This window comes from Wolffia australiana, chromosome 14 (assembly GCF_029677425.1).
Source record: "Wolffia australiana isolate 7733 chromosome 14, ASM2967742v1".
Lineage (NCBI taxonomy): Eukaryota > Viridiplantae > Streptophyta > Magnoliopsida > Alismatales > Araceae > Wolffia > Wolffia australiana.
In genome coordinates, this window is record NC_135848.1 from 65,795 (window position 1) to 89,940 (window position 24,146).

General features: G+C 43.6%; 1 protein-coding gene across 1 annotated transcript; it reads right to left on the minus strand.

Moving 5' to 3' along the window:
* Window positions 1-17,450: 17,450 nt before the first annotated feature.
* PCK1 (phosphoenolpyruvate carboxykinase 1) lies at window positions 17,451-21,962 on the minus strand. The gene is made up of 13 exons (XM_078585659.1): window positions 21,769-21,962; window positions 21,149-21,463; window positions 20,540-20,709; window positions 20,273-20,426; window positions 20,094-20,178; window positions 19,886-19,986; window positions 19,187-19,485; window positions 18,841-19,014; window positions 18,648-18,713; window positions 18,387-18,565; window positions 18,134-18,303; window positions 17,826-17,994; window positions 17,451-17,719 (listed from the first exon to the last, which is right to left on the minus strand). Exons 2-13 carry the CDS (start codon window positions 21,415-21,417, stop codon window positions 17,561-17,563), a joined length of 1,995 nt encoding a protein of 664 aa, XP_078441785.1. The 5' UTR covers window positions 21,418-21,463; window positions 21,769-21,962; the 3' UTR covers window positions 17,451-17,560.
* Between the last annotated feature and the right edge of the window lie 2,184 nt (window positions 21,963-24,146).

Genomic DNA, 24,146 nt, shown 5'->3' on the forward strand with positions numbered 1-24,146 from the left:
CATCCATTAAGCAAGATAGCAGGGTCATTGCCTGATATTGAAGAGGTCGAATCAGTGGAAGGGAATTTCGACGAAAAAAATGTAGGGGAAGGATGGTAGCCTGAAATCTCCAGGTATATCTCAATTTTATTATGCATTATCCTATTTCTTCATAGTACAATAATGCACATATTGATTATTTACTTTTCATTGTCTTACCATGTACTGCAAGGGGGTAGTTGTGGAATAAATACCATCAAAATGTGCTTAAAAAAATTTGGTATACATGACATTTGGATGTCATCGATTTAAAATTATTTTTTCGTTTTGAACATTTTTTGACTGCCTTGGAACATTATTTCTCTCACGCATTGTATGTGAATTATGAAAAGACAGGTACCATGGATTATGGTGCACCTAGTTTCCAAGGCTCACTCAACATTGATGGCCTCATCGAGATGGTAGAAGAAACAAAAGCCCAACATAGGCGCATACCACGGTGGAGTGTACGATTTCTCCAATGGAGACTAGGAAAGCAACCCTGAGACTTTATTGTTATGATCGTCAGCTCAGACTTTGAATCAGATGGTGATGATAGTGCCAAAGACATGAACGATGCCACCAGAGGAGATGCAAAGCCATTCTCTACAGTCCAAATCACACTAATTGGGGCAAGTACCAACCGCATCCTTACAGAAATCCTTTCCTTCACTCCACCAAACTTCATGTTTGAGCCCCACAACCACGTAAGAAGTGGAAGAGAAGTAGTGAACACTCAATGGAGTGACACCATATTTTAGGAGTGTCATAGCTTCACTCCAACAATGGTTGCTTCTGTCCAACGTAATGTCAATTGCGTCGCCTCTCTAGAACTTGCCGAATTAACCTGTAGGGGCGGCAACGGATGGCTCACCGAGTAATCCACTTTTTTTATGATTTTGAAAATCCATTGACAGAAAAATCTATTTACTTTTTGGATTGCACGGAGCTTTGAAATTTAGTCATTGAATACGTGTTTCATAGTTTTTACTCTAAGAATCTTTGTACTGATTGTATCATTAAGAAAAATTAAAAAATTATTGTAGACTTTATATTTAATTATATGTCTACATATTGCATAAATAATTTTCATAAAATTTCCCACCTCTCTATTACTTCCAAGAAAGATGACTACAAGTCATCTAGTGATCTCACATCTACTAATTATTTCCATGAAATAATCATCTAGTGACTAACGCCAACAAGAAATACCTACTATTAAAAATGATAAAACCATACACAAGCTAAAAAATATTTCAAACCTATTGATTATTTCCATGAAATAAATTACTGACACCAAAGTTCAGCTACATTATTAATATTCTTCTAATGAATTTGGTGTCTCGTTAACTTTGTCTGTTTAACTTAAAATCTAATATCAAGATAGACCACCAAATTTAAAGTGATATTCAGTTACACCAAATTTAAATTCACATTTAAATTCCTGGTTATTTTCATTTTTCCATAAAAATTAAAATTTCCAAATTTACCTCCCATTCGTGTTTTTTCGCTAATGAACACAAACGAACCGAACACGAACACGAATGGGATTTTCCTATTGTTCGTTCATCGATGAGTAATGTTTATTCAACGATGAAAAACAAACTTCCCATCCCTAGTTCGTGCATCTCTGAGTCCATACCTAGTTGAGAGAAGTGACATGGCCCCCCACTTTATTACCATCCGACTGATGATGTGGGTGGCTTGTACAGTTTGTCCCTCACATTTTGCTTTTGTACAACAACTGCAAAATACCATGTTCTTCCCTTCCTATGTTGGAATGATCCTGACTCATGGCTATACCAATCAGAGAGGATGCTACTCATCGCATTCTTAAAAGAGGAGGTCTCACGGATGGCAACTCTTTTCAAATTTAACCTAGTATTGTGATTTACTACAAAACATCTCCTTATAGATGAGATAGCAAAGTTATACTTGGCACAAAGAAATTTCCTTAGCCCTACTATCATTAGACCTCACAACCACCGTAGTCTTTTTACTGATTTCAGGTTGAAAAGGACTTGAGCAAGGCTTGGAGCTGCACCACATGAATGATTAGTGGATCCATCGTGCACACATATTGCTGGACAGCAGAGTTGAGGAACAACTCCCCTGATCACTATCCTCACTCTATTATAGTGCGGATTGGCTTCCCTGTCCTATGACCACGTCTCTTCATGCCCAATGCCCTTGAATCATTAGCCCGCATTGTTGGAACATTTATATGTCTTGACAAAGATTTACATTTGTTCAATCGCCCTAGATATGTGTGAGTCTGTGTTGATATTGATATATTGGATTCTCTTCACCATATGATCCTCATTAGGAATTGCAATAAGATGGTTCATCACCCCATTGTGTACGAGATATAACAACAAATCTATACATATTGCACTCTTCTCGGACACACTATCAACATGAGGCATTAAAGGGCGATGGAGGCTACCTCGCCACCTATAGCCAAACTACCCGAGGGTGCCGCCCTAATCAAAGGTTGCCTCCCACTATACTGTTAAGCCCTACACCGTAGGGAGAGACAAGTGAGCCGCTTACTACACCCATTTCCTTCACCCCCTCGTAACCCACCATCCTCTGTTGTTAGCCTATCATCTCCTATACCTCTTCTTGTTTGTACCCCCTGCCCCCTCCCAACATCCTCTAGTTCCCCACACCTCCCCATCATCCATGCTCCCCTACACACCCCTCCTTCCCACTCGGCCCCCCTTCTCTGCCATCCACTATCACAACCCCACTTCCTCGCCACCCGAAGTCCCTTCCACGTCTACCCGACCCACCCATTTCCTTGCATGATGTCCACCCATCACATATACCATTTGCTAGGAAGAATGATTGACCACCATCAAGCATCTCCCCCTAACGAAGATACTTACGAGTATACTAATGGACTTGCCTTCGCAGGCCAAGAGGAGGATGATGAATCCATATCTAAGGATTCACATTTTGACACATCCCTTCCTCTTGGTCACCACTTGGATATTCCACACCTAAATCACATCTTTAGCACCCAATCGCGGGTGTGTCATTCGAGCCAATAGTTTTATGATTCCAAGTCTAAATTGGAATTTTAGATGGATTAGAAACCCTCTCACTCAGTCCCATATCATTTCATTCATTACTAAGCATGAACTAGGAATAGTTGGCTTATTGAGCTGATGACTAAATCAGATAATATCTAATCTATCATGAGGAAACTAGGACTAGATCATGACAATTACACACCTGGAATAAGCTCTTGTTATTTTGGACAAGAGATTATTCATTGGAGTTACTTGACGAAGGGACTCAATATGTTACATTCGTAGGTCTGTATTCCCCACAGCCATACATGCTCACAGTAGTCTATGTTTCACATTGACACCTACTATGTGAGACCCTATGGTGGGGACTCAAAAAACATATCCAGGACTACCCTCGGCTTGTTTATATCCCTTGGTTTATGGCAGGAGATTTCAACTGCATACATGTAGTTAGTGAACGTCAGGGTGAATGACCCCTAAGGTCAAGGTCCATGTAGGCGCTCATTGACTTCATACACTGGACATCACTTGTAGAGCCACCTACTAGGTGTGAGATTTGGACATGGTGCAATGAGCACCAGGTAGATGCTCATATGTACGAGTGCATTGAACCCTTAAATCTTAAACCATAAACCCTCAATGCTAAACCCTAAACTCTAATCCCTAAACCCTAAATATTTTAAATTATTTCTAAATACCAAAACCCTAAGCCCTAAACGCTAGTCCTATGCATTTTCAACTAAATGTGATAAAGAAATGCTGAAAACATAATTTATTGGCACCTTTTTTGAAATTTTACATCAGATTTTGTTAATGTAAGAGCAAATGTTGAAAATTAAAATGCATTGAACAACAATATCATACATAGTTTAAGATATTTAATTTATTTTTTGATATTTTTTCTCAGATATGAAGTTTACCTTCATTTTTAAATAAATAAAGAAGAAATATTTTTATAAATAGAAAGAAATGCCTGTGAAAAGAATTTATTGGCTAAATTAAACTTAATTCCATAACTAGAGAAATTTTAGAAAATAATCTGGACATAGCACAAATTGGAAGTTAGTACACTACCCCTAGTTAGAAGAACAAATAATACCTTGAACAAAAGAAACATTAATTTAAAAACATACCTCAAACTTAGAGACAAATTGAAATCTAGATAAGGAAAAAATCGTTGTCCTAATAGGTATTATACATTCAAATGAATAAATATTTAATTTGAAAAGGTTGAAGAGATATTGATGGGAAATACTTATAAATAGTAAATGGCACCATGGAAAATTCTAGATCAGAAAAAGCTATTGAAGATTAATTTCATTTTTTCATAATAGTGTAAGAGGATAAAATAGGTCTCAACGGTCAGATATTCTCAAAGACAAGACACGCTCCACACGAGAAATTTGAAGTAATCTTGATTGCTCATGGGAGACAGGTGACATAATATGTACTTGTTTCAGAATAACTTTGAGAAAAAATAACAAAAGCTCTTGAGCTCATGATTGAATAATTTATCTATCTTTTTATCAATTATAATAACTGGAAATACAATTGACACCGGGGTGATTGATTCACATCTGGTAGTAAAACAATTGATTAACAGGCAATTGATTCAAATTTGTATGTAAAACAATTAATTCAGAAGTGATTGATTGACATCCACTGGCTTTTCTTTGTCTTAATGTTCTTCCATCTTTTCTTATTGAATTTTTCCCTTGATTTTGTAAGAAAAAGAATGAGAGATAGAGTGAGAAGTGCAGAAAAAATAGAACCTTAGAGAGAGAGAAAAATGAGTCAACAGAGTGAGAGGTATGATATTACGACCATGAGCAAACAAAAGCCAATGACTGTCATGATGAAAAAAGTTACATGATTGGAATTAAATATACAAAAACATAATAAATTTTGAATGATGGCAGTGAGCACAATTGGGAAATAATCTTGTATGCTGCAGATTATTTATTAGCTTTAAGACATTTTACATCCATTCTACTTTCCATCATTGACAAAAGGAATGGATAGAAAATGTCTCAAAGCTAACAGATAATATGCACCATACTCCTGTTGGGTTCTGTGTCTTGGTTTAACCACGGAAAACATGGTTCTCATGATGCAAAATCATGTTACCAATTCAAAATTGATCTATGAAATCATACATCACATGTACCTTACAAATGAAGCGGACCTGGGGTTTCCATGAGAAGAAACTCTAGGGTCGAAACTCATTCAAACAAAACTTGGGTATTGGAATACAGAAAATCATTGATATGATATTTGTGTTCAAAAATTTCAAACTTTGAGTCTAAAGAGGTGAGAAAGGCAGAACAGCTAATTCAAGAAGATAAAATCTTTGATATTGAATGGACAGAAATTCTATGGTCCGTTATGGAAGGAGAGAGAAAAAATATCATACAAACACGCAAATGTGTTTTTGGCCTGCTTTGGCAGAGTCCCATATTCTATCAGAAACCAATGTTATTAATATCGAGGGGATAGAAGTAAGCCCAAATGTAGCTACAAAACGTGATGCTCAGGCCCCATTCCTTCAAAATATAACTGGCCAAACACTTCAAGAGAGATACGCATTTTGGAAGAATAAATTATCAAGGAACCTCCTATCGTTATCACTTACGACATTTATGCAGAAGGCAAGACTTCATAAAAGGGTCAGAATGATGAAATTAAAACAAAAAAAACAAAACAATGCAAGGGTAGTAAACGGGAACAAATGGCACCAGCGGGCTCGACAAAACATCACATTAAAAGACCTTTAGAAGCTATGGAACACGTTAGAAATCAGAAAGGGCTAGAGATGGAAGTGGCAGGAAAGGAATGTAACACAAACTGTATATTTGACCATCACTTACCATCCTTCAAGGAGAAATTGGTGGGCAATCTCGAAAGATAGCCAATGAGTAATGAGACTTATCACCAAAAAGAAAAGGCATTAAATACATGCCCAATCCCAAAATTTGTCAATAATGTCCCTCATAAAGCAGCCACCACACACAATGTAATCAAAATGATATCCTTTTCAGCTGATGAAATTCAGCAGATGTCTAAACCTTTTGAAGAGATGATCATAGGGAAATTCACATGTGGTAGGACGGAGGTCACATGGATCAAACAAAGATTAATAAATATGAAGATCTTTCACAATGACGTTTCAGTCACTCCATGGGACGAGCGACATGTGCTAATCCGTTTTGAAAGTGGCGATGATTTTACAACTGCATGTAGCAGGAAAATGTGGCAACTGGATAAAATTTTGATGAGGGCCTTTCGATGGACCCCCACATTTTCCATATTAGAAGAACCCACTCTTGCACCCATATAGATTGGAGTACCAGGACTAAGTCCACATTTCTTGAATCTTTCTCCATTTAAATCGTTAGTTTCCATGCTTGGATGTTTCATCATGACAGATAATAGAGTTAAACAATTTTATAAACCAGGATATGCTCGTGTGTGTGTGGAAGTTGATCTTTTAAAAACTATACCAGATTTCATCATGATTCAAAATGGTTCATCAGGTATTATCAAGCAAAAAGTGGTAATCGAGAGGATTCCACACTTTTGTAAACATTGTTATATAGTGCGCCATGAGGAGAACTCGTGCAGGAAATATTATAGTGACCTTCATAATACTGTCATTCCCCATAAAGATGAGGTTATAAGGGATATCCAAAAAGAGTACAACAGAACTCATTTTTTCTCCAAAAGGGGATATGACCCTGCACTCCAAGGCACCTTTGGGTGGAACAGAAAACAAACAATAGGTTCACAACCTGAAAAAAATGACCAAGAAAATAGTATAGACCTTCAACCAGTAACACAGAGTGAGGTTAATAATGAATACGTCTCTAACATTACAGTCGGGGAACATTTAAGGCAGGGTTAGCATCACTCATTGGGTCAAAATGAAAACAGTTTACATATAATAAGACAGCCTATTACAAAAGCAAACAACATAAAGGTGGACAAGCCTATTTCAGATAAGAGAAGACACCACGGGGCCCTGATAAGCAATGTCTCCATGAAATGACAAATACCAAACTTTCAAGTTCAGCTATTTCACGAGGATATGGCTCTTGTAGTGAATGCTCGAGCAATATGTCATCAGATGACGGAAAGGAAAGCACGAAGATTGCAGAAAGTTGGCAACCATTGAAAAAAAAAAGTGCGAAGCGAGAAAATCAGAAAATGTCTGATGGGTCAAAAGATCATCAAGATTATCTTCTAAGAATGCTAAACTCATATCATCTACATTATCCATGATAAATACACTTTTTTGGAATTGTAGGGGCATTAATAACATGGAGAGAATAGGAACAAGCCAACGCATGGTAAGCAGCAGATATGGTGTAAGACTGGTCGGCCTCATGGAACCGAAGGTTAAAAATGAAAAAATATATATTTATAAATGCAAAATTGGACTATCTCAGCGTTAGATAGCCACAAATGTTAAATTTGGTTATTTTGGGACAAAGAGATTGAAATCCAAATAGTTGATGAATGTACACAAAGCATTACTGTGGAAGCTAAAGTGAGTGGGGAAATAACATACTTTACATTTATTTATTGTTCGTATATAAGTGAAAAACGACCAGCTCTTTGGGATCATCTTTCTGATACTTTTAGATATCTGGATGTACCATGGATCATAGGAGGTGATTTCAATTCCATAAGGATAGTACAAAGAAAAAGGGTGGTAGTTTGCCCAATTTCACGATGCTTAATGAATTCAATGAGAGTATTATGCAATTGGAGCATTTAGGGCCTACATATGGGGGTAATAACCTTTCTTTGTGTAATGGAAGGGAAGGATATGGAACAATATATGAACGATTGGATAGAATTTTGGTAAACAGCAAAGCGATGGATACACTTACTTTAAAAGTGGAGTATCGTCCCAGAGGTCTTTCTGATCATAGACCCATCATATGTACTTTTCAAATGAAAAGCAAGGTCTTAAGGAAGGCTCCTTTTCGTTTTCAAGCCATGTGAACAAAGCACCAATTTGACAACGGCAAAAATGGGGTTTTAATTTGTCATTGTTATTTTCGCTTCGATCAAATAAAATTTTGTTTTGTAAACTTACTGATGCAGGACGACTAAGGAATGGATGACTGGAGTACGGGGAAGTTTACGGATGGATGGACGATAGTGGATGTGTTGGGTACAGGAGGGATAAAATAGCCCACAGAAATACACATGGTCGGTTTCGGACTTTAAAACCAATGAAAAACTAGTGGTGCAGCTCCGACCCTTGTCGAGGGCGGGAATACTATCTTCACCCACCACGACGATGCCTAAGCACCGAAATCAATACCCGAATTTGCATCGCGAAGGAGACTCTCGAAAGAAAGGGAGAAAGTGGGGAAATCCAAACCAAATCTAATCCGATGGCGGTGGAAACTTCTCGGGGAATACTGGACGGGAACACTTCGACACCAAAGAGTTCAAGCATACCTCGGCACCGAAGTACGTGAAGAGGATGCAAGAAATTCTGATTCATGACGAGATTGGATGATTTTGGGCGTTGACCGACCCACTGGATGAGAAGAACTGGACGTTCCGGGCGTTGAGCGGCCCTGGCAATGAGATGTTCCGTGCTTCAGTGGCCGGAGTGCATGGGCGTGGGCCGTCGTTGGCGGGACGATTGATGTGCGCTACGACAGGGTGTCGCGGATCCAACTGCGCTGCGGTAAGAAGCTTCGAGGGCGTCCGGAAGCGCGGGTGAAGGGCACGCGGTGTGCGCAAGTGGCCTTGGGGGCGGATGGCATAGGGCGGCCCTAGGCGGGCGGCCTGGGGCGATCCTAAGGCGGGCTGCCCTGGGCGGCCTGGGCTGGCTGCCTTGGGCGGCCTGGGCGGCGGTCTTGGGCGGCCTAGGGCGGGCTGCCCTGGGTGGCATGGGGCGGCTGCCTTGGCTGGCCTTGGGCGGCGGTCTTGGGCGGCCTAGGGCGGGCTGCCCTGGGCGGCCTGGGATGGCTGCCTTGGCTGGCCTTGGGCGGCAGTCTTGGGTGGCCTAGGGCGGGCTGCCCTGGGCGGCCTAGGGTGGCTGCCTTGGGCGGCCTTGGGCGGCCTGGGCAGCGGCCTTGGGCAGCCTAGGGCGGGCTACCCTGGGCGGCCTAGGGCGGCTGCCTTGGGCGGCCTTGAGCGGTAGCCCTGGGAAGGCGGTAGAGAGAGAGAGAGGAAGAGAGAGAGAGGACAAGGGGTGGAAGTCCGACGACGCGAGGCAGCGGCAGCGGTAGCGACGATGGCGGCGCTAGGGATGGAGAGATAGTGAGGCTTGGGCAGTCCTCCAAGAAGAGTTAAACAAAACTCAATTCTTGAAATATGACTGCCTAACTGTTTCTTGAAAACAATGGCCTATATATAGTCCTTGGAGGAAAGAGAAAATGACGATAAATTAAAGATGAGAAACTTAAAGACGAAGGACGTGCTTCGTGTCACGCCAAAGGACAGTTGTTGATCTGCCTCTGGCGACGTGTCAAGACGCGCGTAGGGACGTGTGCGGGTGGAGATGTGCGTGACGACGGTTGCGGTGTGTTCGTGGCGGAGGTGTTGACTTCGGTTGACTGTGTCATTGTGTCCGTGGTGGAGATGTTGACTTCAGTTGATGGCAGCGGCGCGTCCGGTGTCGAAGCATTGGCGTCCACGCCCCCACTTACTTAGATATGTATAGTGTTGAGCAAGATCGTCTCCACAGGGATTGGCACTTGGAGATAGAATTCACTAATGAGTAGGATGGTCCACAAACACCACTAGGTGTTTGTTTTCATTTCTAAAGAAAGGTAAACAAGAATTTAATGATGATTTATAAAGGAAGTCCTCTCTAACCATTTTATTTCAACCTCAGGTTTTGTAGATAGCCAAGGGAAGAAGATTAGTGATTTTAGAATATTTTTATTAGATTTTTAGAGATTGTTTGATAGGTGTAATTGGAAGCTGAATGCACAGATGCAAGGTGTTTCTTGAAATGCCTAAAAGGAGATTTAAGATTTTTTTGTTCTTTTGATTCTTTTTCTCGAAGTCGAATTTCTTCGATTTCGAGAAATGGATTGAGGATGATTCTTCAATCCTTTCGTTATACCAAGTGAACTATGAATTAGCACTAAGTTAAATCAAGTTACTTACCGGATTTAACGACGGATGGAGGTCGCCGTCAGCCCCTGACCTTGCTCTGGCCGCATCATCCTTCAGGTAAGCTTCTCTTGGTTATCTCTTCTTTTATCACTCTCTTCGCATTCTCCATTCAGGTCGCAGCACTGTCACTACCGTAGACCGAGAGAATCGGAAGAAAATGGGAAAGAAGGAGGATCTTCCCCCGTTATTTTATTTCAAAAGAGGCATTTGAGTTCAGCGGTGAAAGATACGTTTTATAGCAACTTAAGATCTTTTTATAGATCATGAATGGTCTTCAGACTTTCCTGGCCGATATGGGACTTTTCTAGCGAAGTTTCTGGCGATGAATCGGCGGAAATTTACCTTCTCGTTGTCAGATTGACTTCACCGGCGACTAAGGCGGCGTTGGGATGAAGAGGAAGATCAGAAAGCTTTCTGATCATCCGATCTCCTGTTTCGAGGGTCCAACGGCTATGATTAGATCGTAGCCGTGGTCCCCGTTAAATCCGATGGACCCTTGCTGCGTCAGCGGCACCTCGTCAGCTCCAGGTTGTTACGTGGCCTCTTTCGATTCGTCCACAACGGCGCCCCGTGCTGAGCTGTCCGCCTGGAAATAAAAGAAAAGAAATGAAAATTGATCTTGACCATTCAATCTTCCAAAGGAAGATCGACGGTCAAGACTATAACCCATTTGTTAATAAAAGCCCAAACTGACGCGGGCTTCGGGCCAGGATGGCTCGAAGCCCGAACGGGTTTTGTTTGAATTTTATTTAAGATTCCGGCCCGATGGGCTGCGATCATTCTCTTACATCATTGTCCTGGCCCGAGGACGTTTGCAATATGGGATTTCGCAATCCCATCTCAACGATTTTAAAATGTCTACACAGTATTAAAACTCCGCTATTCCTCCTTATTTCGGATTCAAATGCCAACTTACCTTGCGAGCCGACTTTGATACTTGGACTGCTTTGAGGTGCGCTCGTGGGCTGGGCTTGCGCTGCACGTGCCGCCTACGGCTACGGCCTTGGCTGCAGCTGCAGGTGGCGCGCGCGGTGCGCTTGGCTCTGCTGCGCCTTGGCGTTCAACATCCCTCTTTTTATTTATTATATTTAAATTATTAACATTATTTTTATTTTCTATTTTTTATTCTTTTATTTTCCTTCTTCTGAATCAACGAAATTTATGCTATACCTTATTAGTGCAAAATCTCGTTAAAAACATGATGTTTTACGTTTGAATGAAAATTTGCATAAAAGTGAGATATGACATAATAATGCATCTGCACTTCTAAAAATGACTTCATAACTTCCTAATAAATGTCGATTTACATGCCTGATTTATGACTCGTCAAAGGGGTTTGGTCAAATCTCACTCCTAGCATAGTTGGATGGTCAGCTATGCACGCATTAAGCCAAAAACTTAAATCACTTAAAGAAGAATTGAAAAAGTGGAATAAAAATGTGTTTCGTAATATCACAAATGAGTTTAAAAAACTAGGAAATGAGATTGAAATTATTGAGGAGATACAAGGAGGTTGGAATGACGAAAAAGTGGAATGTGCTGGAGCATTTAAAAGTTACCTTAAAGGAAAGAACACAACAACATGAGCACTACCTGTAGAAAAAGGCAAACATTAAATGGATTCATCAAGGAGACAAGAAATCCAATTTCTTTCATTCCCTACTCAGGAACATATGTCATAGATGTTATCTTGCTGAAATGCATAACAAATTAGCAGCAGAAGATAGAAACTTAAATGATAAGATCGCAGATTTTTACAAGACATTGCTTACCACTCAACCTACTCCCCAAGATTCAGAGCTCTTTGAGTTAATTGCCAGAACTCTAACAACAGAGGATAATATAGGGTTATGTCAACATCCGTCTATGGAAGAGATTGAAGATGCATTAAAAGAAATGAAGCCAGATAGCACACCAGGACCTGATGGATTTACACCTTGGTTTTTCACGACATGTTGGAAGATGGTGAAGATAGACTTATATGATACAATAACAGAGTTCGTTTGTACTCATTTCTTACCTGTAGCTTGGAAGAGCACTTTCATATCTGTTATCCCAAAAGTACCAAATCCAAAGTCATTCTCCAAATTGAGACCAATAAGCTTATGCAATACAATTTACAAAGTCATTACCAAGATTATCTCCCCTAGATTGAGCTAATTACTTCCAAAACTGATATCAAGAGCACAATATAGTTTTTTCAAAGGGAGATCTATACATGAGTGTGCAGCGCTGGTGCAAGAATTAGCACAAGATATAGATAGGAAAGTCCAAGGCAGAAATGTGATAGTGAAGCTAGATATGGAAAAAGGATATGACCGCATAAAGTGGTCCTTCTTATTTAAGGCTCTACGATGCTACTGTTTTTGTGACAAATTGATTTATATGATTCAAGTATGTGTTACATATACCACCTTCTCAGTAATTGTAGATGGAAACTCGACCCCTTTATTCAAAAGTTCACGAGGAATGAGACAAGGCAATCCCATCTCGGCAAGTTTATTCATACTAGCCCATGATGTACTCAGCAGAAACGTATCCCAAGCTGTAGAGGATAGATTCATAGAACATTATCAGGTCAAGTAAGGATGCCCGAGGATTTCACATAGTTTTTTTGCTGATGACACCATGATATTCACGAATGGGGAGATCGCTAAGGAATTTGATGAAAATACTTGGTTCATATGAGTACTACTCAGGACAAGAAATCAATAAGGCAAAAAACAATATCTTCATGTCATCCAAAGTTGTTGATGTCTGATATCGTCGAGGATGTCATCAGGTGGGGTATTGAGACGATGCTCTGATACAAAATGATGCCGGACGTCGTCGAGGACATCCTCTTGTCGGGTGTAGAGACGATACTCTGATACCAAAATGATGTAGGATGTCATCGATGTCATCATCCAATGGATATTTTACTAGGGAGATTTAACTACGTGATGCAATGAAGCCCTCGATGAGTGTACGTGCAGGTCAGACTTGTGGGAACTCACTGGGTTCCGAGCTCCAGGGAGACCGTTGACGATGACAGTGACCTTTCTGATCCTGGTCGGAGTGACGACGACTACCACGCCAAACGGAATAATTCCATAGGGGCTCGCACGTAATGGATGGGCTCGGCTCGTGCCTAGGGAAACACTCAGTTCGTAGTTTTCTCAAAGTAATCTCTCACCTAAACTAACAGGAGCACAGTGGAGTAAAGTAAAAATATACTAAAGAAAGTAATGTAACAGGCGAGCAAGGGCGACAGGTGTACCCCGGCAGCGATGATGCTCGTCGTTGATATTTTTGTTGATGCAGCATCATGCACGGGTAGATGTGGTGGAGAGATGGTGTCGTAGACGCCCAGCAAGGCTTGGCAGGCGATGGGCATGACACTAGAGACTAGTGTTGGAGTACATGATGGCGAGGAGATGGGAGATGTGCAGTAGTGAAGCAGCTTGACGCCGGACTGAGCTCGATGAACACGTAAAGATGGTGGCTTGGTGAGGGCGGTGACAATTCACGGGGTAAGCGGAGACCGGCGGCACGAACTCAGGATGCAAGTCAGTATTCCAGTAGGTGGCTGCAAGAAGGAGCAATGACGCAGCTGGGCAGCAACGTTACAACTCCAGAGAAATGCACGATCGAGCACATGATACGTGTGGACAGCTGGTCAACTCCTGATGCGATAGGGACGTTACACAACTTGGTGGTCTACGGTCAATCTGCAGAAGGTGACTGCACAGCTCGTGTGGTAGAGTAGCAACCAAATGACGGATGAGGAAATGCACCAAGCAGACGTTGTGGTGGGTACGTCCAATGAGGATAGTGAATTTCCACACAGAGCGTGCAGACGGTCGGTTCGCACTGATATAGTCAAGTCTACACTACCCGCTTAGCCAGGGCATGTGAACATGCCAGTCGTGGATGACTGCAGATCGTCCCAACTACGCCACAACACAGCGCGATTGACGAGCAGGGGATGCCGTGTGGGAAACTGTGTAACAATCGCGGACCTTGTATGCAATGTAGCCACGGTCGATGAATTCTGCGTGGTGCAATTTCAGTAGTCAGAGTTTGTGCGCCGTTGAGAAAAAAAAGAGTCTCGCAGGCGTTGTTATTTGTGTCCGTATTCTATCCGTGTTGGTGCAGGTTCAATAAGGTTGATCGATCCCCAAAGAGGAACACAAATGGGCATGACAGTAGCCAATTCTCACAACCAGCCAGATACGTAACGGTGTGTTTCAATGGCTCAGTTGTCGGGCAGACTTTCCCCTGAAATTTTCATCCACAGCAAAGGCTATGATAATACTCGACGTGGATGGATGGCGACCTGGCAATGCACCCTCCTTCATCTTCTTCCTCCTCTCTTCTCTTGGTGAGATCTGAAAACGAAAGTAAATGCAACAAAATTTTTTTCCAGATCTTAGATTTGGTCAGGCTCATCATGGCCTTATATAGGGCCATGATGGGCCCTTTACATCTGGTTCAACAAGGGGCCCAACAAGGGACCCCTTTTACAACAAATAAAATAAACAAAGTGGAATTTAAAATGACACAAAAATAAAACGACATGGACGAATACGGTGATATGGATATGAAAACACGACGATATAGACATGACATAATGAGTATAGAAAACTTGTCGTGATGAATACAAAAACATGAAATGCACATACAAAAATGAATAAAACAGCGAACACATGTGTGGACGTGCTTTATCCGGGGTTTTTAAAATTGGGCGTCTTCACTAACGCTTTGGCTTGTCGGTCAGGTGGGGCACGAGCCAGCAGGGGTCGATGAAGACGATGACGATAGCTTCGAAGATGTGGTAACGATCTCAGGCTGGTGCTCCCCATCAGTTGAAGAAAATAAAGTCAAACAAATACAAGCAATTACAGGCTTCACAATTGGAACGATGCCATTTCAGTACCTTTGGAGTCCAATTTTCAAAGGACAAGCAAAACACAGATACTTTGAAGATATTATACACAAAATAAGAAAAAAGTTAGATGGATGGAAAGGAAGAATATTATCTTCAGGTGTGAAGTTGACATTAATCAACCATGTTCTAAGCAGTATCCCTATACACATGTTGTCAATATATTGTCTTCCACAGAAAACCTTGGAATCTATTTCTCAAATAATGGCTACCTATGTTTGGGCAAATGGAGAGGGAGAAAAGAAGAAGCATTGGGTCTCTTGGGTAAAAGTTTGTTATCTAGTGTGAGAGAATGGTCTGGGTATACACAACATAGGAGATGTCATGAAAGCTCCAAGAATGAAAATGGCCTGGCAGTATATAAATGGGTTCTATCCATGGAATAAATTTTTACCGGCCAAGTTTGGACCATTAACGTCCATCCGATGTCCTAATCGTCTTCCCCAGAGAATCAGAATACCGTTTGATGCATGGAAAGAAATGAAGACAAACATCAGGTGGGGAGTTGGAAGATGCCTTCTAAATGCCTGGAGCACAAATTGGATAAGGTCAGGATGCCTAAATGATATTGAAGATCTCAAAATTACTAATTACAATCTAACAATTAATGAGCATGGGAGGTTATCCAATAAGCAGGATATGCCCATGTGGACATTAGAGACACATGGTCTTTTCACGACAAAGTCAGCATGGTCATTTTATCGAAAAAAAAAGACATCTTCGTATATTTTGAAAAGCATATAGGACAAGACCATACCATGCAAAGTTAGCATATTTTGGTGGAGACTGCTTCAGGATCAGCTGCCTTTGGATAAAAATTGCCAAGACCTTGGAATACATCTGGCTTCTAAATGTTCATCCCCTTCATTTTTTCCCATCAGGAGAAGATAGATTGCATCTTTTCTATCAGAGTGAATTAGCACAGCAATGGTGGACATGGTTCTTGAAGAAGTGGGAACTCTCACATCGCACAACCAATTCTTTTGGCGGATGGATACAATTTTTCTGAAAGAAAAGATATCAAGAAAGCAAAACACACATTCTAAGTAGATGTTCTTTTCTTTTTCTACTATGGGAAATATGGAAGGAGAGAAATATTTGGAAATTGAAAGGGAATTTCTCAGGATCAGAGAAGTTTATACGAACTATGAAGAAGGGCATAAACCTGCTGAACCACAATGCCAAACAGACTAGAATCACCCTATCATTTCACATGTCCGCCCTACTTAATTGGGGATTAACACCCGGATCCCTCTCATACAGCTATAAAATACTTAAGGTGATTTGGCAAACTCCTTCAGATGGCCGGTATAAATTAAACATTGACAGTGCTTCTAAAGGAAATCCAAGAAAGTCAGTGGGAGGTGGAATAATAATAGATGGAAGGAGATGCATGATTTCTGGATTCTTCAAATTATATAGAGAAGGGGAAAATATGGAGGCAGAATTGAGTGCTCTAATTGATGGATTGAAGCAATGTAGTAAATTGGGAATAATTGTCATTATAGTGGAAAAAGATTCAGAAGCCTTAGAAATAATGGTTAAAAAAACATGTAATATTTGGAACATTAAAAAATTCTGGGAAAAACTTATTCAATATGAAAGCTACATAGATAAAATACTCTACGTATACAGAGAATCAAATGCTTTAGCAGATGTTTTGGCTAACCATGGCATTAGCATAGAAAATATTTTTTTCTTCTCAAGATTTCAGTACCTTCCACAACATTGTCGAGGCATAAACAATATCGACAGAATAGGCCTGCCCCAATCGACAGAATAGGCCCCCGAAAAAGTAAAGTGTTGGGTGGCGTGAAGTTTTGAACTCTCAGCCCCAAGTCCCTTTCATGCTCATAGTGACCCCAAGTTATCTGTTTTACTGACTTCGAAAATAATAACCTTGTCATTTTTCGATTTACTTGTTCTGTTTGATTTGATCTTTTCAAGCTAATGAAAGATTTTGGCCATGTGTGTTGATGAAGAAGATTTCTGAACCTTTGCTGGATAAAAATGATCCGTGTGTTCTCTGTCCACATTCTCCGTTGACCATGTCCCACCAGCATATATCCGTCAACGTCTTCTATCGATAAGTCCGGAAATCTTATTGACGTCCTGAATCCTCTATACGGCACCATCCTTGCCGAAAGAGACATCCCCAGACCCCAGCTTTCAGATTGAGCACGACCTATGGAGAACACCCCTTTCTCTTTTTTGTCATTTCCAGAGATTGTGGGACAAACGGAGAGCAACGACATGACGCGCCTTTCTGAGTTAAGAGGAAGTCATTTTCTTGGATGTTGATTTCAGAGACAAAGTCATAGCGATCAATGGGTAAGACGGGAGCTCCGCTAGCTAAAAACAGAGAGGAAGGATAACAAATTGCCATGAAGTATTGTTCGCTTCTTATCACAATCTATAAGCCCCGGTCTCAAAGGGCCAGGGTATCTACGATCGGCCCGGCAGCGAGAATCTCGTCGGTGAGCTCGTCGTCCCTGCCGATCCTGTAGTCCGCGAACACCTCGAAGTTCTTCTTAAACAGCCCAGCCAGCTTTCGTAGGGTCTCGTTATACGCGTGCTTGTCAGCCCACTGTACATGGCGCAATCCGACGCATTAGGCACAAGAACGCCAACAAAACAGAAATATGAGGGCCATGAATGATGGAATAGAGTCCACAGCCAGAAAAACAACTCACAGTGTTCACGGGGTTAAGGATCTCCGGGGGTACGCCATGAACACTGGTCGGGATCTCAAGACCGAATACGTCTGTCTTCACGTACTCGGCGTTCAGAAGACTGCCCGAGTGGATAGCGTCGATAATCCTCCGGGTGTAGGTCAGCTTCATGCGCTTCCCAAAGCCGTAGCTGAAACCAAAGACGGAACAGAAAAGAGTCATAAAGACAGTCCAGAGTGGGCTGCATGAGAAGAACCAGACGGGGGAGAGTTTCCTCTCGATAGGTAGATCGATGAAGGAAAGAGCGATGAAATAGAAGGGGGCTGAACCTTCCGCCGGACCAGCCGGTATTGACAAGCCATCCCGTGGCCCCGTGTGTCTGCATCTTTTCAGCCAGCATGGCCGCATACTTGGTCGGATGCAACATGATGAATGCGGCACCGAAACAGGCCGAGAAGGTGGCCTGTGGCTCCTTGATGCCGTCCTCCACGCCGGCAACCTTTTATCAACCGATATAGCAGCGAGTGTCATCGCATCATAGTGGGGGCTCTGCATTTGTAAGCAATAAAAGAGAAGACGCACCAGTGCGGTGTAACCGCTTATGAAGTGGTACATGGTCTGGGCCAAGTTCAACTTGCTAACTGGGGGCAGAACGCCGAACGCGTCGCAGGCGAGGAGAATGACGTTCTTCGGATGCGGCCCAACGCATGGTAGCTTCGCGTTGGGGATGTACTCTATCGGGTAGGCAGCCCTGGTATTCTCTGCAATGGGAACCTAAGTCTGAGCTCTCTTGAATCTCTATCGATCCATCGATCGATGGCCTGGGCCTAAAAAATTGCGTACCCGTGACGGATTTATCGCCGAAGTCCACCTCCCGAGTGTGCTCGTCAAACACCACGTTCTCCAGAACTGGAGAGCACAAATAATAACCGCCCCGGACATCAGGTCTCTTAAACGAAAGAGGGGTTCTATGTAATCCAAAAAAATCCATAGGAGGAAGGAGGGGAAGGAGAGTCCCGGTCGTCGTGCTTCTTACCCGTTCCGAATTTGATGGCGTTCCAAATGTCGGGCTCCTTGTCTCTGGACAGATCGATGCACTTGGCATAGCAGCCGCCTTCGATGTTAGACACGCCGCTATCCGTCCAGCAGTGCTCATCGTCCCCGATGAGAAAGCGATTGTGGTCCGTAGACAGAGTCGTCTTACCCGTACCTGTTTAGAAAATATGAGATCAGTCAGATCAGGAAGAAGAGAGAAACTAAGGCGCCGCGGCGAGGACGTCAAAAAGATCGCCCGACCGACCGAAGAAAGGGGGAGAAACAATAGGCAAGGTCGCGAACAGATTGACATAGAGGGCCCGACTATATCGACAGGCCAGGCTTACCTGAGAGACCAAAGAAAAGGGCAACATCTCCATGTTTGCCGATGTTGCATCCAGAGTGGAGGGAGAGGACTCCCCTCTTGGGCATTAGGTAGTGCATCACGCTGAAAAGCCCTTTCTTCATCTCCCCAGCATACTGCGTCCCGAGAATGACCATTTCTTTTCTCGCTAGATTAATGTCTATGCTAGTCGAGGACGTCATGTAATGGGTGAACCGATTACAAGGGAACCGGCCGGCGTTGTATATGGTGAAGTCCGGGGTACCGAAATCCTCCAGCTCTTCGGGCGTGGGTCGAATGCACCTGCGACCCATGTCGTTATCGTACAGCACACAGATACACTAAGCTCATGCTATGCCGATGATATCATAAACATGATACGCCATGTAAGTTTTCTTCTCCTAGAGAGACGTGCACATGCCCTGGCTTCAACTCATACTCGGTCCAAAGCACGCCGCAGGTGGGCGAAAATGGATGGCGGAGGGATTTCCGACCTACTTCTGCGAAGCAAAGAACTCGAAGAGAACAAGGCAATGCAGAGCAAGGTGGTAGGCATGCGAGGGGAATGCATGCAGCGACTAGTATCAAAGAAGATGCGACTTATCTGCTTAGCGCTATGTAGGGAAGAAGAGAACCAACCATCATCGCCGCCAGATAAAGGAGGTAACGCGCTAGAGAAGAAAAGGGTGCGTAAGCTGCTTACATGTTGTGCATGAACAGCGAATGGTACGCCCTCGCGGAGACAATTCTCACTTTGATCCGGTGCTCGGGGTCCCAGTTGAGGAACTGATCGTTCACAAACACCTGACAACAGCGGACACGGGTAGGCCCTTAGATAAATTTACAAAGCAAAGTGTCGGAGGAATTCAAGGAGGAGCGCTCGTCGGTGAAGATTACGGACGGCAGCATACCTTGTCCAGGGAATTCAAGTAGTCGACCGCTCTCTCCCGGTTGATCATGAAGGTGTGCTCGTCCATCTCGATGTTGGGGGAGCCCCTGAAGTTGAGTCATGGAGGGCCAAAAGCCGACGAGAATGGGTGAAGAGACACAGGGAGGGCGAGAGATGGAGAGAGAAGGCGGGAATGCTCACTTTCCCCACCACAGGTCCTGCTCCGTGGTATCATCGCGAACGACGCGCTTATCCCTGGGAGATCGCCCAGTCTTCGCGCCGGAGAGGGTGGCAATAGCGCCGCTTGACGTTATGAAAGATCCGTGCTCGTACTTGATGGCCTGCTCGTACAGTTCTGCACCATGGCAGGCACAAGCGGCGGGTCCGTTCAGACGTCAGGGGTCTGACCAGCAAGATGACCACGATGCAGGAAGAAAAGGGGGTGGAGAAAAATAAATGATGGCGCACCAGCGGGCGATAGGTTGTAGAGAACGTGGGTGAATTTGAGAGCGCTGTCGCTGACGCTCACGGTGGGGGCGTGGTGGTGTTCGACCTTAGGCGTGTCAGGACCCTTGCGAGTGGGGTCGCCCTTCACTAGCTTGGGCCCCGTCTCCCGAGTCAGCGACGCCAGAGACGCGCTGCCGTGATTATTGAGTACATACAGTAAATAAGTACCGCCGAGAGACGAATTCACCGAAACCGTACGAAAATGGGAACCCGAGAACGGATGGGCCACTTGAAAAATATAAAAAACCGTGCCACCACCCAAGAAGTCAAGAACGAAAGAAAAACAAGAAACCAGTCCACCAGAACAGGGAGGGAGAAAGGACAAAAGTAAAAGCCAGGGATGACAGATCCCGAGGCAGAGGAAAGGGGATGTCCTAACGGAGATACTACGCGTCAGCGCGGCAGAGAATAGATCTTTTTCCAGCGCGAGAGCGGAAAACGAGGCAGGAGGCAAGAACCGCGGCGCCAAGGCGGAGGAAAACGGACGGGGAAGCGGTAGCCGCGGAACGGAGAAAGGAAAAGAGGACGCGCAGGAGAGCCGAGCGGAGATGGATGAAGCAGAGAGAGTACCTTATGGACTGCAGCTGCTGTCGGTGGCGATCCTCCTCCGAGCGGGGCGAAGCGAAGCCCCCCTGGGTGCCAGTGATGGGCGTCGTGGGCGCTGATTTCTTTCTCTGCAGCGAGTGGAGCTGATCGATCGTTTGAGCCTTGACCGGCGGCCCGCTGTCATCGTGACAGATCCCGTTCTCCCGCTTGGCGTGCGTCTGAATCTTCGGCAAACTCTTTCCCTTGGCCTGCGGCCCGCCGTTGGCGAAGCTGAAATCCCCGTTGGCCGCCATATCGACCGCCTATCTTCCGCTTCAAAACCAACCCAGCGACCTTTGCCTACAGGAAAGAGAACAAGAACGCGTGAATAAACAGATTCCCCGTTTAAGCCAATCAGCGGGCGACGAACTATAGGCGCTCCCCGATTTTCCGTTCGTATGGATTAAGTCTGTGGGCTTTCTTTCCGCCCATTTTATTGTTCACAGTCCTTGTCATGGTTTTTCGGTCAGAATCTCCCATCCGGGGAGGAGCTGGTAGGCGGGTCTACGGAGCTGTTCTCTCCAGTGGGCGACGAAGAAAAAAAAGGCAAAGAAAGAAATTAAACGGAAGACGGGGTTGGAAGAAGAGGAGAAGGACTCAGAGACCTAGTATTCCAGCGAGAGGACGCTCATACGACGCAGTCGACGAAGTAATCCCGACGGGCGTGGAAGATGGAGCGGTGCAGCTTCCCTTTTATAGGCCGCGGGTGGGATACTGAGTCGCTAAAGACACGTGTCGATCTAACCGCGGTTGAGTCATAACTCGTCACCCGGGTGGATCTATTAACCGGGGTTGAGTTTGGGTTTCGGCTTCCCGTTCCTGAACTCCTAACGGCCCTCGTCGGGTTGCGTGAGCACCTTCCCACGGATGAGCACTATCCCTCCTGCGACGAGAATGAGGATTCATTAAATGCGTTGGAATGGGCCGAGCTCCCCTCCAAAAACGACCCAGCCCACAATCCAGATTTTATAAATAGGATTAAGAGACGTGGGACTGGGAGGGACTTGCTTCCACCTAATCCAATGGTGTTAATCCTCCTCTAAATAAATTATTTACGTACGGTCAACGTGCCCCGTGGCGGTGAGTGTAGACTCGCTGGTCGAAGATAGGAACGGACTTCGAGGGCCGAGCCACAAGATCTGAAGTAGTTGACGTCACCGGAGGCCGTGGGCGTCACGAATTCACGACGACGCAGGATAAGAGATGAGATGCTGCCAGACAGGCCTCGCGTTGGCAAGGTGACTCCGTTTGCTCTTGCCACATCTCAACTTGCGCCAGCCAACGCCGAAGAAGATCTTAAGATGGTCGCCAAAACAAGGCCGCAAAGAAGGCGGTGGGGGAAGCGTCGTCGTCTTTTGCGGACCGGGGGAGTGGAAGCCTCGGGAACGATTTCCGGCGCGAGATTGAGCGGGGGCCAATTAGAACTTAGAAGCAGGAAAATAATACTTTCTGGGGGGAGAGGAGAGACGTGTTCACTGAGATATCGTCCCCCCCGCAGTGTAAGCGTCGGTGATTTCGTGATTTGACGTGTTCCGTGAGATATCGTTGATGTTGCGCATAATCGAAGAATAGTTCGTGGTCCTTGGCTTCAAGCTCTCTCGGCTAGAGAGTGGTTTAAACCTGTCATCTGTTTCTAATGATGGAACCCAAAAACGCCTCTTGGACCGCACAATCTCCCTACAGCGTTGGTGCGTCGCTTATGGCTATCGCAAATTAATGATCAACAAGAGCTCCTTGGGACGAATTTTTTTCAGAAAAATGAGATGGCTTTGTGGTATCAATGATGACATCCATTCACGAAGTACAAATGGATTTCAAGCACATCATTAAGTACATGAATGGCATTTTCACATCCATGGTATCATGGGTTTTACACATATTCATGCAAGAGCTATGTCCTGCCGAAGTTCTGCATTCTTTGACTTTATTAAGTTATATGAATCCGTTTTGAGTAATCCCATTGGACGAAATGAAAGTCAAGTGGTCGCCAATTGATATCATCTTTTTAAGTCTAGCATGAGCAGGACTTATATACTAAACCGATTGAAAGGGATAATAGGTTGAACCTAATTGTATTTTAGCCCAATGCAAAATAGAACAGTAGCTGAATAGGTTTTTGAGTAGCACAAGGGCCGCGTTAACCTGAAAAGGTCCATGGATTCTCTATTCTGTTGGCCTGAACAGAGTGGCAGATAAGGGCCAGGGCATTCTGCATCCCCGGTCATCCATCCAGATCTGGATCTGGATATAGATGAACATCCAAGGGCCCATAAGGTTTGGCGCACATGGGTTGAGAACGTAACAGGATGACCATTCTGCAGCATGACACGAAGACTAACAAAGAAAGAGGAAAGAAAATATAAAAAACGAGAGTAGGAAATTAATAATTATGAAAAAGGTAGAAGGGCGTTATGGAAGACAAATGCCTACTATTTAATGAAATGTATTATTCGCCTAATTTCTTCAATCCAATTTAATTTGGTTTCATTCTCGTGGGGTCAACCCTAACTCATTTTCCATACTAAGTAGGACATTCATCGAGCTATATATTATTAGTGTGGATAAAATGCTTATTAAATAATACAACGATATAATACTTACTTAATGATAGAATGGAGAAGTTTCAATAATCAAGCAAACTTGGGTATTCATAAGCTTCTTTATGGCTTTCTTTATGCCACTGGAGGTCTTTTATGTCATTTTTAGGCTCTAATTAATGATTTCTAAAATAAACTAATATTCATAAAACAGGAAAACCGCAAATGGATTATTAAAGCAAGAAACTACCCAACTTTCATTTATTTTCCAAACCGTGAGGTATGTGTTTGAGACCTTTTTGGGACTAAGCTTGTTTAGAGCTCAATGAAGGAAACCTTGCCGTCATGATAGATCCATGTCAGTCTGTAAAAGGATAACCCGTACAAACAATAATATCTGGAAAATTGTAACGTGTCTATATATTTCCCACATCACATGATCTAAT

Coding starts and splice junctions, on each gene's coding strand:
- PCK1 (XM_078585659.1), bottom strand. CDS start 21,417: ATGGCGGCCAACGGGGATTTCAGCTTCGCCAACGGCGGGCCGCAGGCC. Junction 18,304..18,386: donor TAAGCGGTTACACCGCACTG/GTGCGTCTTCTC, acceptor GGTTGATAAAAG/GTTGCCGGCGTGGAGGACGG. Junction 17,720..17,825: donor TCCTTAACCCCGTGAACACT/GTGAGTTGTTTT, acceptor CGCCATGTACAG/TGGGCTGACAAGCACGCGTA.